This window comes from Leuciscus leuciscus (genome assembly GCF_965113295.1).
Source record: "Leuciscus leuciscus genome assembly, chromosome: 9".
NCBI lineage: Eukaryota > Metazoa > Chordata > Actinopteri > Cypriniformes > Leuciscidae > Leuciscus > Leuciscus leuciscus.
The window spans coordinates 18,584,883-18,598,323 of NC_138733.1; the positions used below are offsets into that span (position 1 = coordinate 18,584,883).

The 13,441-nt window shown below is 37.7% G+C and overlaps 1 protein-coding gene across 1 annotated transcript; it reads right to left on the reverse strand.

The window, feature by feature from the left end:
- Positions 1-163: 163 nt before the first annotated feature.
- On the reverse strand, positions 164-13,324 carry tbcela (tubulin folding cofactor E-like a). The gene is made up of 9 exons (XM_082179528.1): positions 13,141-13,324; positions 11,668-11,851; positions 10,225-10,397; positions 9,958-10,097; positions 8,551-8,732; positions 6,262-6,518; positions 6,023-6,149; positions 5,504-5,620; positions 164-4,267 (listed from the first exon to the last, which is right to left on the reverse strand). Exons 3-9 carry the CDS (start codon positions 10,364-10,366, stop codon positions 3,949-3,951), a joined length of 1,284 nt encoding a protein of 427 aa, XP_082035654.1. The 5' UTR covers positions 10,367-10,397; positions 11,668-11,851; positions 13,141-13,324; the 3' UTR covers positions 164-3,948.
- Between the last annotated feature and the right edge of the window lie 117 nt (positions 13,325-13,441).

Below are 13,441 nucleotides of genomic sequence, written 5' to 3' on the forward strand. Positions count from 1 at the left end.
TATAGCATTATAGCATAATAAGTTAAAGCTAAAAAGAAATATTTAATACCACTAATAGAAATTAGAAAAGCCTATTACAAAATTACTAAAATGACAACTGAAAATATACAATAAAACCGATTCAAAGTATTAAGAAATATTATATTACACAAAATAACAGTAATGACCGCCAGTAAAAGTTTATTTTCCCTAATCCTTTAAGCCATTCAACTCACAAACATACAGTAGATACATTAGTGTGCACATATGTTGGTAAATCAATGGAATAAAACACTCAGATCTGATTCAGAATAATAATGCATTAATGGTGTGACTGTGTGCAACTCAACTCGAAGTATGTAAGTCTTCATTACAATAACAGGCTTAATGCATCCATTAGATAAATGGCTTGCTGGAATTCACATCCCTTTGACGCTTAACAGCCTTTTACGCACCCCTAACAAATTAACTTAAACTGAAGATTAAGAACTGCTAATGTACAACAGTTAATGTAAATTGAGAGAGACACAATTTTTAAACTACACTCAGCACATGACATCCTAACAAAGAGAGGAAAATAAATGTAAAAAGTACAAATAGAAAAAAAAAATAGTGTACTGTCACATTGATTGAAAAGTAAATGCAGTAAATTTCACTTGGTAAACATCGTCTTCAGTGGTAAATTTAAGAATTTTCATCTTCACACTTCTTACCTGTCAGTCACAGTTCAAGTGGCATTACCTTCAGTAAAACTGGAATATAAATAATGCATACATATAGAAAAAAAACATTAAATAATTATGCAAAAGTGAAACACTAATATCAATAGCATGTCCTGTGTGGGCACAGAACATCAAATATTGATACTGTAAAGGGGAATTTTCTGGAGAAAAACAGTGCTTCGTTCTGCTTTAATGTTTGATTAGGGGGGTCACAGGTAAAGGCATTAAGAGTGTTAAAGGCATTGTACAACCTTCATATAAACTTCATCATCTTTCTTCGATCAAACAACAACCTTTAAATTACTTCTACAACTATTAGGGATCTGATTTTAACATTATACGTTCCACTTCAGTATAAGTTATACACATATAAGTCTATTAAATCTCTGACTATCTGACTGACTCTTTTTGATTATAAAATGATAAAGATCCTGTCTTATTGAGTATATGTAATATGTACAGTGCTGGTCAGAATTATTTGCCCCCTTGGTCAAAGATGCCTGTAAAAAATAAATCTGCATGGTTTATCCTTTTGATATTTTATTTGAAGAAAATGCAAAAATCTAACCTTTTATTGAAGTAAAATCATTTAAAGTGGGGGGAAAATCACATTATAAAATGTTTTCACACGTTGGGAACAATTTTGCCCCCTTTTATTAAATACTTTTTGCAACCTCCTTTTTCCAAGATAACAGCTCTGAGTCTTCTCCTATAATGCCTGATGAGTTTGGAGAACACCTGACAAGAGATCAGAGACCATTCCTCCATTCAGAATCTCTCCAGATCCTTCAGATTCCCAGATCCATGTTGGTGCTTCTTCTCTTCAGTTCAGCCCACTCATCTTCTATAGGGTTCAGGTCTGGGACTGGTATGGCCATGGCAAATGCTTGGTTTTGTGCTCAGTGACCCATTTTTGTTTTGATTTTGATGTTGGTTTTTGGATTACTGTCCTGTTGGAAGATCCAAACATGGTTCTAAGATTTCTAGAACAGGCTGTCAGGTTTTGATTTTTGATCTTGTTTGGTATATGATCGAATCCATGATGCCATGTCTCTGACCAAGATGTCCAGGACCTCTGGCAGAAACTGGCAGAAAACAACAAAAATGGGTCACTGAGCATCAAACCAAGCATCTGCAATGGCCATCCCAGTCCCTGACCTGAACCCTATAGAAAATGAGTGGAAAGAGAAGCGTCAACATGGATCTGGGAATCTGAAGGATCTGGAGAGATTCTGAATGGAGGAATGGTTTCTGATCTCCTGTCAGGTGTTCTCCAAACTCATCAGGCATTATAGGAGAAGACTCAGAGCTGTTATCTTGGAAAAAAGAGGTTGCAAAAAGTATTTAACAAAAGGGGGCAAATAATTATTCCCAATGTGTTTTGGATAAAAACATTTATTTCATAATGTGATTTTCGCCCCCACTTTCAATTGTTTTACTTCAATGAAAGGTTCGATTTTTGCTAAATTTTTTTAACAATGCAGATTTATTTTTACAGCCATCTTTGATCATATTTACCAAGGGGGAAAATAATTCTGACCAGCACTGTATGTCTGAAACCTGAAATGTTTAATGAGAAAAAGCCTTCGACATTCTCTCACATCTTTTTATACACTTTTATATATCAGTACATAATAGAAAATGTAATCTACTAACCTAAGAATTGGCAATACGTGTCAGTGTAAAAGCACACCGACAGTTTCGCCGAAATGATCTCAGTGCTTTTCCATTCAGTCCATCCTTCGAGTCATGCTATCATGTGAAATAAAATTGCAACAAACTAAGTTTTTGCTAGTTTTAGTTGCTAAACATGGGGGATTTGGTTGAATTAAGTTTGACAAGCAAATAAATTGGTTCATGCACCGATTTGATCAAAGTACCAGGTATAAATAAATAATTTGCTGGTTTCATATACTGTCTCTCAGAATAAACGTACCACTTTCGGCATCGGAAACATTTCAACGCACATTTTTGTCAAGCTGCAGTATAATTAAAGGAATAGGCCTAGATCACAAAGAAATAAAAATTCTGTCATCATTTACACTCCCTCATGTCGTTCCAAACCTGTATGACTTTCTTTCTTGTGCAGGCACACAAAAGGAGATACTTTGAAGAATGTTGGTAACCAAACAGTTTTGATTTACCATTGACTTCTCAAAATAACTTATTTTATGTTCCACAGAAGAAAGAAAGTCATACAGATTTGAAACGTCATTAGTAAATGATTAAAGAATTTTCATTTTTGGGGGAACTATGCCTTTAATTTAAGCCCAAATTCCTGGTTATATTATACTGGCCGGATACAGTCTTACAGTGGTTTGCAACCGATTTGTTTTGTTTTGTCTTTAATAAATAACACCAATCAGTGAAATCATAATAAATACTGTACTTAATAATAATCTTAACAATCTTTGGTGGACTGTGTTGACTTTTTGTCACTTTACAGATCTAATTATTCTGAAAATAAAAAGTCAAAATCAATGCACTCCATAATATGTACATTAGTGAAATAAAAATAAACACTTTTCCCAGCGTATGCTTTGTCTTGGAGGTACAAATTTGAGCGCCCACTTCCAAAACAACAGAGAAAGTACTAATAGAGATTAGACATATCAAAAAGGAACAAAATAAATACCACAATTAAATTGTACAGGCATGCGGCTTCGCAATTCTCTTCTGGAATCAATCAGATTGTAATAAGGCTCAAATGAACTGGATATTTTAAAACATTTGTGAATAAGATGTTTCGCTAATATTTCCTGCACTGCCCATACAGCATATAAAGCCTGAGAGTCTTTAGCGTGTAATTAATGGATGACACAGCAAACGACACACATCAGCACGCGATGATTATCCATGACCATCAGTGCAGTGCAACGTTTTCTTTCAGCTATGGGTGATTGTCTTAAGATCTGTAAAAAGCACATCCTGCCAGAGCCCTTCGCTGTGCTCTATTTAAAAATAAACGGGCCTTTGAAAATACAGGGGTGCTCGTGAAGTCTAAAGACAAAAATGAAACCTTAATAACAGCAACAAAACCAGAGGTGCACACGAGTCAGGGTGTTTCTTATGACCGCGTAGTGACATGACACATGAAGTGCCGCTTGAGTACAACTGAAGCCCCAGCAAGTCCTAGGAGTTTTCCCCTAAAAGACAGTCTCAATCACTCTGTGGAGCTTAGATAGCGCTAGTTCAAAGCAGATTTGGTTATTTAAATATAGCATTCCGTGATCTTGGTGAAAGACATTTATTTCTTTTTGGGAACTACCAGGATCTCATCCCCATCTTGAATGCTGTAGGAGTGCAAGGCCAGTGCGCTGTACTTCAACTCATCGGGGCCAAATGCAGTGCCCTTGTCGATGTAGTAAAGGCGCATTTTGCTGGTGGGCAGCTGCACCACAGTCTTCAGCTGCTTCTTCAGCTCCGCAACAGTCTGGTCCAAACGGATGCTCACCTGCTCCACTTTGTCTTCATAGCGCACCTCCACCTTGGCGTGGCAACGCGGTCGCAGGTCTATCTCAGCCAGGGGAGCCAGTTTCCCATATTTGGTCACCAAACAGTGATATCTTCAAAACAAAATGCAAATACATAATCTGTATTCAGCTTTCCACTATATGGTCAAGCCAAAATAATACCCATTTCAGTTTTTATTTGAGTGTAATTACATGTGAAAATAAAGAGTAGTCGAATAAAATACCTCTATTGTTAATTTTAACCTCAAATATTATAGTAATGTACCAAATGAGAGGGTTCCCTGTATAGTTTGTATAGTTGCATGTAGTATAGCATTATTTGGGAGAGCATTCTTTTTTTCCTTAAGAAAATCAAACTAACGGTATCGGCAGATATCATTCTGAATAATCGGCTATCGGTATCGGCTGACAAATTTAGTACTGGTGCATATTCTTTACTAAAAACCTACCCTCAACCTTAAACCTTGCACCAACCATAGTACCCTACCCTAATTAAAATGTACTGTAGAGTTTCAGAATAAAAAATACTTTAAGAACTGAGGAAAAACAAACAGGATGACTTACAGAGTCTGCTGATCAATGTAGTACGATCTGTATGCCTTATCACTAGGTGGCAATAGTGAAGCTTAAAAAAAGCAAGCAAAGTGAAGTAGAAGATTGATCGGTACTGACATCAGCGATTCTAGAGGGATGTGCTATTGGCGGTTTTTATTGTAGGGGTGTAACTTGTTATAGAGGGCGTAATTTGTTAGTCTGTAGTACTGCGTGAAGTCGGACAGACTTGCAAGTTGCAATGGTTTGTTTCGCCAGTGACGCTGAGACACACCAAAGCCTCGTGGACCAGCACAGTGAATTAATCACTCCCGGACCCTCCCCTCTCACAGACAGGCCTACACTGGTGGACTCGCTCCCTACTCGTTTTTCAACATGAATTAAAAAACATCTAAATTTGCAGGTCGCAATGAAAAAAAATGCTTGCACCTAATCAGCAAAATGAGACCATCTGGTCGCAGTCTGGAGCCCTGATATTAGAATGATGGATGATACTGAAGGATCATGTGACGCTGAAGTCTGGAGTAATGGCTGCTGAAAATTCAGCTTTGCCATCACAAATGCCTTTTTAATCAAATAAACGCAGCCTTGGTGAACATATACTTTTTTCAAAAACATGAAAAAAATCATAACCTTAAACTTTTGATCAGAAGTGTACATTAAGATACTTTTAAAAATGAGGGGAAAAGAAACCTAATCGACTAGGTTAGTAGGTGACTAGTCAGCCATCCTGACCCATCCATACTATACACTACAGCATTCATGTCTGAAATTTACCTGTGAGGCAGCTCCTCCTCTGAATAATCCAAGTGATAACGGATGAAGAATCTCTCAGCGTCCTCTCTCTCGCCATCCGTCACAACACTCCCGTTTAGGTTGGTCACTGACGGCAGCCTGCGGACGAGTGCAATGAGATCATCTCACCAACATTTCTAGAGCATAACTATGAGTTTCTAATGTAATGAAGCTAAAGAGATCATTCACCCAAAAATGGTAATTCTGTCATTATTTACTCTATCATCATGACGTTCAGACTGGTATGAAGTTATTTATTCTGTGGAACATAAGATACAATATTTTGGGTAATATCTCTGTTTTCTTTCTTTTTTTTTCGTCAATACAATGGAAGTCAGTTGTCATTGAACTGTTTGGTTTCCAAACATTCTTCAAAATATCTTTTATTTTGTGTTCCACAGAAGAAACAAAGTCATACAGGTTTGGAATGACATGAGGGTAAATAAATGGCAATTTTTTTATTTTTGGGCGAACTAACCCTGTTATACACACTGGACTTACTGGGCTATCATTAGACTGCGACGCTCCATGCTCGTGTAAGGCTGCAGTAGAGGAATGCCTTGCAACCTCACCTCCTCCAGTTTGGGCAGAAAGTTTAGCTTCTCAATGTCCTCCCATTGCTTAAGTCCTGACTCACACAAAATTATAAGAAAAAACAGTTTTCATGGAGTTTATGTAATTACACTGTAATTCAGCATACGTTAAGACATTTTTCAACACTGTCACAAACAAAATGATACCAGAGTTGTGCAGATTGATGCTTCGTAGGTTAGGGAAGAGCCGCTGAAGGATTTCTCCAGAGTCATGAATGGAGCTCAGGTTGTTGTTGGCCATGACCAAAGTGTCCAGTGCAGGGAACATGGAGCCAAATTTTCTTACTTCGTTCCACTCATGGAGGCTGTTGTCTGTGATGTGGAGCAGACGCAGTGTGGGGCAGGGCATGGCAGCCGGTGTCACAGTGGTGTACTCGTTAAGGCACAGGAACAGCTCCTCAAGCCTGGACAAAATCAATCGATATTGGTGGAGAGCTCTCATACCAGAGATACCTTTGTTAAATATCATGGATCAGATGATATTTGGGACAAGCAATCTTGTTTTTCCCTAAATGTTAAATGATGACATTTCATTAGGTCAGGTGTGAAACATATGAAGCAAAGAACCAGCGAAATGGACCATGGCCATGAACTTTAAAGGGATCATATGATGCTTTTTAATGTTTTCCTTTTCCTTTAGTGTGTAATATATCTGTTTGTGCATGTATATTATCTGAAAAGTTACAAAGCTCATAGTCTTCCACAAAGTGATTTACTCTAACAGAGAACGCTGAACCAGACCTGCCTAAAATAAAACGATCCAGATATAATTTCAAACTTCAACGTCACAAAGTAAAATATTAGCATAATACCAGCCAAAGGCATAAGCAAAGAAAGAATGCGAGGTTTCAATGAATTGAAGTGTTGTTGGCATGTCGTGGAAACACCGTGTGATTGGATGCGAAAGCAAAACCGCTTTTGCTTTCAGAGGTTGATCAGAGGTTAGACTTATTTGTTCTTCAGCAGTACAACCCAAATGCCAGAAATTGCCAGCAGCCATATCACCCTGTAGCCCAAGACTGGTTGCCCACTGAAGCTAAGCAGGGCTGAGCCTGGTCAGTACCTGGATGGGAGACCTCCTGAGAAAAACCAGGTTGCTGCTGGAAGAGGTGTTAGTGAGGCCAGTAGGGGGCGCTCACCCTGTGGTCTGTGTGGGTCCTAACGCCCCAGTGTAGTGACAGGGACACTATACTGTCAAAGAGCACTGTCCTTCGGATGAGACATAAAACCGAGGTCCTGACTCTCTGTGGTCATTAAAAATCCCATGGAATTTCTCGTAAAGAGTAGTCCTGGCCACATTCCACCCATTGGCCCTTTCCAATCATGGTCTCCTAATAATCCCCTTATACATTGAATTGGCACTATCACTCTCTCTCCTCTCCACCTATAGCTGGTGTGTGGTGAGAGCACTGGCACCGTTGTACTGTGGCAGCCGTCGCATCATCCAAGTGGATGCTGCACACTGGTGGTGGTTGAGGAGAGATCCCCTGATATAATTGTAAAGCGCTTTGGGTGTACAGTAGTACATATGAAAGCGCTATATAAATGCCTCATTCATTAATTCAAATGTTTGCTCGTGCATTGTGCATTTTACAGAGGACAGCTTCCTGAACCTATGAAAGTACAACGCAGGCTATAAACAAAGACTTACTTACCGCTGAGAACCTGCTCAAGTCGTGCTTGCAAAGTTGGTTCCGATCGACCAACTTGATCATCTGTATTTTTTCAGAATCTGACTCGGGCTCGAACTTATATGGTAACGACGACATTATTATTAACTGTGTTTACTGTTTACAAATGCTTTAGTCTTGGAATCTGAAGCTTGCAAATCAATTATGGTAAGGGGTGTTACATTTCCACACGCTTGAGATGTGTGGCCAATCACAATGCACTGGGTCAGCTGGCCAATCAAAGTACTCTGAGCTTTTCGTAAGGAGGTGCTTTGTAGAAATCAGGATGTTTGAGTCAGACTGGGAATAGAAGAACTGCAATGATGTACAGTATGGGAAAAATATATATATATTTTAAAGCATATTAACCTATTCTATTATACCCAATAATCAAAATATGCAAGTTTTGTTCACAGGATTGCATGTATACAGCCATTAAAATACTCTTTATGTAAAAAAGATATAAAATCAATACCATAATGTCTCAAAAATCTCAAACTAGCTTACACCAGGGTTCCTCAAATCCGGTCCGATCGGCAGAGCTTAGTTCCAACCCTAATCAAACACATCTTCAGCGTTACTAGAAAATTGCAGATAGGTGAGTTTGATCAGAGTATGACATAAACTCTGCAGGACAGTGGCCCCCCAGGGCTTGATTTGAGGAACCCTGCTATACACCACATACACCTTCACTATCTGTTATAAAGGATGCCAGTCTATTTTCTTTTCAATTATGCAGAAACATTACAAGTTCAAAGTGACTTACTCAGGCATTTCTTGTGTGAAAGTGTGCACCGTGTCCCAGGACACTTGGGTATTGTTAAGAACGAAGCGACGGATGCCAGAAAAGGCCTTAGCGCAGCCTGGATCTAAGACTGCATCATTCAGCTTATTAGAGCTGAGGTTCAAGAACGCCAGGTTCGGGATGTTAGAAACAATCTTGCGGATCTGGAACAGATTAAAGGGTTAAAACAAGAGTAAAAATCATTTAACCATTCTCATGTCATTTTTAAACCTGTTATGCTATGGTTTTGTTTTCAGTGGACACAACAGTTAAAATATCTAAAAAATCATGATATATATAAAAATTATATGCCTGATTATATATATAAAAATATATGCCTGAACTTTGTTTTTTGAGCACTACTTGCGTTGTTTTTGCCTCTTCATGATGACTCGCTTAATTTTGTCCTAATCTGTAAGTCGCTTTGGATAAAAGCGTCTGCTAAATGACTAAATGTAAATGTAAAAATATATACACGACACTTCAAGTTCAAGATTATTTTTTTTTTTAAAGAAAGCTAGGATGCCTTAAATTGATCAAAAGTGACAGTAAAGACATTTATAATGTTACAAAAATTTCTATTCAAATAAATGCTGTCGTAATAATATTTCACAATATTACTTTTAAACTGTTTAACTGTAATTTTGATCAAATAAATTCATAAAAGAATCCAGATTTTTTTTTTTCACTATTTCCACAAAGATATTATGCAGCAAAAATTAAGAGCATTCAAATAATTTAATACACAGCTATCAGTGGATTATCCCACTTATACCATGGTTATTTGCCAGCATCGACAACTTAAAGCTGTTATTGATGTTTGCAGTGCAATATTTGACCGGAAGGCTAAAAATAATGGTTATTTTCACCAGCTTCCTGCACGCTTTGAATTAGACACAGACATAAAGTAGTGCATAAGATTACATTTATTTCAATTAATGAAGTATAGCATTTATTTGAATTCATTATCTATAGAGAGAGAGATGAGAGATGCGTGTGTGAATTACCTGTGTCTGTTCAGCGTCTCTCTCTTTAAACAACGAATCTGTTAGTTTCATTACTTCAAAACCAGTGATGTTATGTTATGTGCAGCACGTTCTACAAGTGACGTATGTGTGTGTGCGCTTCAATGAAAACAGCGCAGTTAATATAGAACGGTGATTAAATGGACTTGGAACTACCCGGCATTAATAGTTTTACTGCACACCTTCCAACCAAACAGAATCGAGTATTCAGACAGATCATGGTATAAAGAACAATGTGAGGGTGAGTTAATGATGAATGTTTATTGTTGGGTGAACTATCCCTTTAAATCTTTTAAAACAAAATTGGCCATTTGAATCTGTATCTGTATCTGAAACAATGAGCTCCCCAGATGAACTGACTTACCTCATCCCAGTCTTGGAGCTTGTTGTGGGACAGATCAAGTTCAACAACATGAGCACAGAAGGCAGCGATCTCTCCCTCCTCTCCTGCATGACTGATTCCACTGCCATTCAAAACCAGAATACTGGGCAGGTTCAGACGGTCTGAAGGCAGATTGACCACACAATTAATGAACTATGAAACACAGCAACAGCAACAGCTGCCAAAGTAAACACTAAAAATCACCTAGGAAGGAACCTTACATAACTTTTTAATTAACCCAAGCCTCACCTTTCATAGGTGATCCCTGTGGTCCAGATGGCACAACCACGACTCCCATGCCTGGACCCCGACGGCAAGGAAAGTTCTCCGGGCTGTACTTCTCACTGATCGCCTGCATAAAGGTGCGGCCTTCCATCTCAGAAGCTTCCATTGCACTGTCCCACGCCACGCACCTTATGCAGCTGTGGATACACATTTATCAAAATGTTTTATCTAAAGATAAAGTGCCATTGTTTTCCCAATTCTAAATAGTTCCTAGTTCAATGTGCAGAGATAGGCAATCCATTTGTAGGTTAATTTCATAAAACGGTGGTTTCAAAATGGTGATTGAGGAGTACTTACATGTCAACTTCCATCTCAACCAATGGTGTGAGTTTTAGGTGGGACTACCCATTTGTTTAAATGACCCTGAACTAGCCTTGCGTTGCAATGAAATGTTCAAATTATCTGATATTTGAAGAGACTAATATACCTTGCCATATAGCCATGAGAATCTACAAGGGCAATATGTCATTAGTTTTGATTTTTGTTATTGTATGTTTGTTGAACCACATGACTTCCATTTGGCAGATAAAAGTTTTTCAAACATTAAAGGGATAGTTCACCTAACATTAAATTCTGTCATCAATTACTCACCCTCAAGTTGTTCCAAACCTGTTTTGTCAATATATAACATATAGCAGCAATATAAATCTGCCAACTCAAAGTCATATAGTGCAAAAAACGTATATTAACAACACTGATATACCTTTTTTTATTTTAGTTATGTGCTTTTGGCATTTGTATTGGTTTAATTTTCATTTAGCTTTAATTATTTTTTATTTCAGTTTTAGTCATTTTAGAGCTTATTTATTTCAGTTAGTTGCAACATTTCTCATTTTTAAGTTGAAGTAAAATATTTTTATTTCAGCTTTATTTCAATTATCTTTTTTTTTTTAAACAATTTTAGTTCCAGATAAAAATAACAACACTGTGCCAAACTACTAAAGGTTTTCTTTTCATCCTGACATTTATGCCCCCAACATCCCCGCCCCCATACAAATATACAAAAATAAAAACACATTCATCGCAGAAGCTCATCACACTGTATGTATGAATTGCATTTAATGTCCTATTTATGAAAAATTCATAAATAGGACAATGATGGGTGTTATGCCTTGACCCATGTGTCAGACAACCTCAAGCGGTTCAGTTAAACATATAGTCAGAAACTGCAGTCCTCTGGGTTAAAAATTCCATTTTTAAAAAGAGCTGGCCTAGATTTAACCATCTGCTGGCTAAATAAATCATGTTCTTCGCTGACATGAAACCAGCAGCTTTACTGAGCACGGCAATACTGGCTTATAACACAAAATATGTTAATCCACTGATGACTAAACATGTCTGGTGAATATGTTTTCCCTAAATTAACCAGTACAAATATGAGAAGCCTGAGTTTTTAAGGGGTCTCACCTGCTATGCGATTTATCCTCACAGGTCCACAGTCCAGTGTTACAGCAGCGCCATAAAATAACGTTTACTTTTACTACAAAAAGTTATTCATCCATTGAGTGTCAAGGTTCAGTGGATAAACGTGGATGCACACCAGCAGAGAGACCGCTCAGCGTCCTCCACAATTTTCAGGGATAACAGCACTCTGTAGAAAGAAGACACCAGGTCAGCAAGAAGGACAGACAACCGATTCACCTTCAGTTGTAACTACACTAATCTGACTCAGCCAGAGTTTCTGTTTAAGTCAACACACTCAATATGCATCTGAAAAACCTTACGATAGTTACAACTCACTTACTAGTTTACAGACTCTTAAGGAAAATACATGACAAAGAGACCAAAACCATGTAAGCATTCTTTAGACAGCTGTGCATATAATGATGCTAAAAGAACAATAGCTGACTTGTGAAACAAAAAGTTGCCAAGACAATACAGTTCCAGAAGCAGTTTCCTTAAAGTCTAGCATCTGAGTGTCAAATTACAAGAACAAGAGCTGTTTTTTTTTTTTTTAATTGGCCTAACTCCTATTTTACAGCATGTTGCACATTTAAAACAGATGAAAACACAAAAAAACTATAATGTCCAAATGATATCAAATATGGAGTGTAGTTATAGAGCAGAACTTCTAAACATATGGCTGAAATTAAAGAATAAAATCGTTGATAAAATGAGTTATGAGTTACATAATTAGATAGTCTAGCCTACGTATTAAATTATGTAAGCATCTGCAATCAATTATTTTCATTTGTAACGTACAGAATGACTCTACCTTAATTTGAATATAACTGCAATGCAGTTCTTGCCTTACAAAATTAACATCTTATATCCATAAAAACAAAACATTCTAGTTTACTAGTTCACTGTACTAGTTTCTGTTTCCTTTTTGCATAAATGCACAAATTGGTCACGCAATTTCTATCAAAACATGCAGTAAGAATTCTGTAAGGCTCTTTGTGTTATTGACACGTAGTGTTATCTATCTACACACACACACACACACACACACACACACACACACACACACACACACACACACACACCACCAAACAACTACTAATATTTCACTTCAATCTTGAATCTACTCCTTCAATCTGTCCAAAACCACATACATTTTGTCTATCCTGCATTTCTAAATTTTCAAACCATTACATGACAATAACGCAATGGCAAAGTTATAAAGGTGGGTCACCTTCATCTGTGATTTTATAAGAGCACAGGTCATTTATAATTGATAATTATCAAAGATGAATCTAATTTGAGCTTCTGCATGACAATACATATATCAAACCTGATAGCACCACTCCCCAAAACAGACCACTAAAATGTTAAATGACTCGAAAAGAGAAATGTCAACACCAGTGACTGACCATACTTCTGCTAATATGTAGCTAGCTTGAACCGAAAACATCCCTCCATCATTACAAAGTGTCTTACATTGAATGAGCAGCTCCTCGAAGAGATTTGGGGAAAGGCGCTGTAATTCCCACCGACTCCTAACGGTCAGTTCATCCACGTCATTTCACTTGAAATCCCGCACTTTGAACGCCAGGCTGTTACAAGTCGCTCTTGTTATTGTTGATAAATCTGTCACGCTGACCCTATTGTCACGGAAGTGACGTCAGTCCAGCTGGGCGCTCGTGACTGGACCGTTCAGTTGTGTACGAATACTCGAGCGCCCTCTCTCGCGGAGCGGAGAACAGCGGACAATATTTACCGCAATTTACTACATTCAATT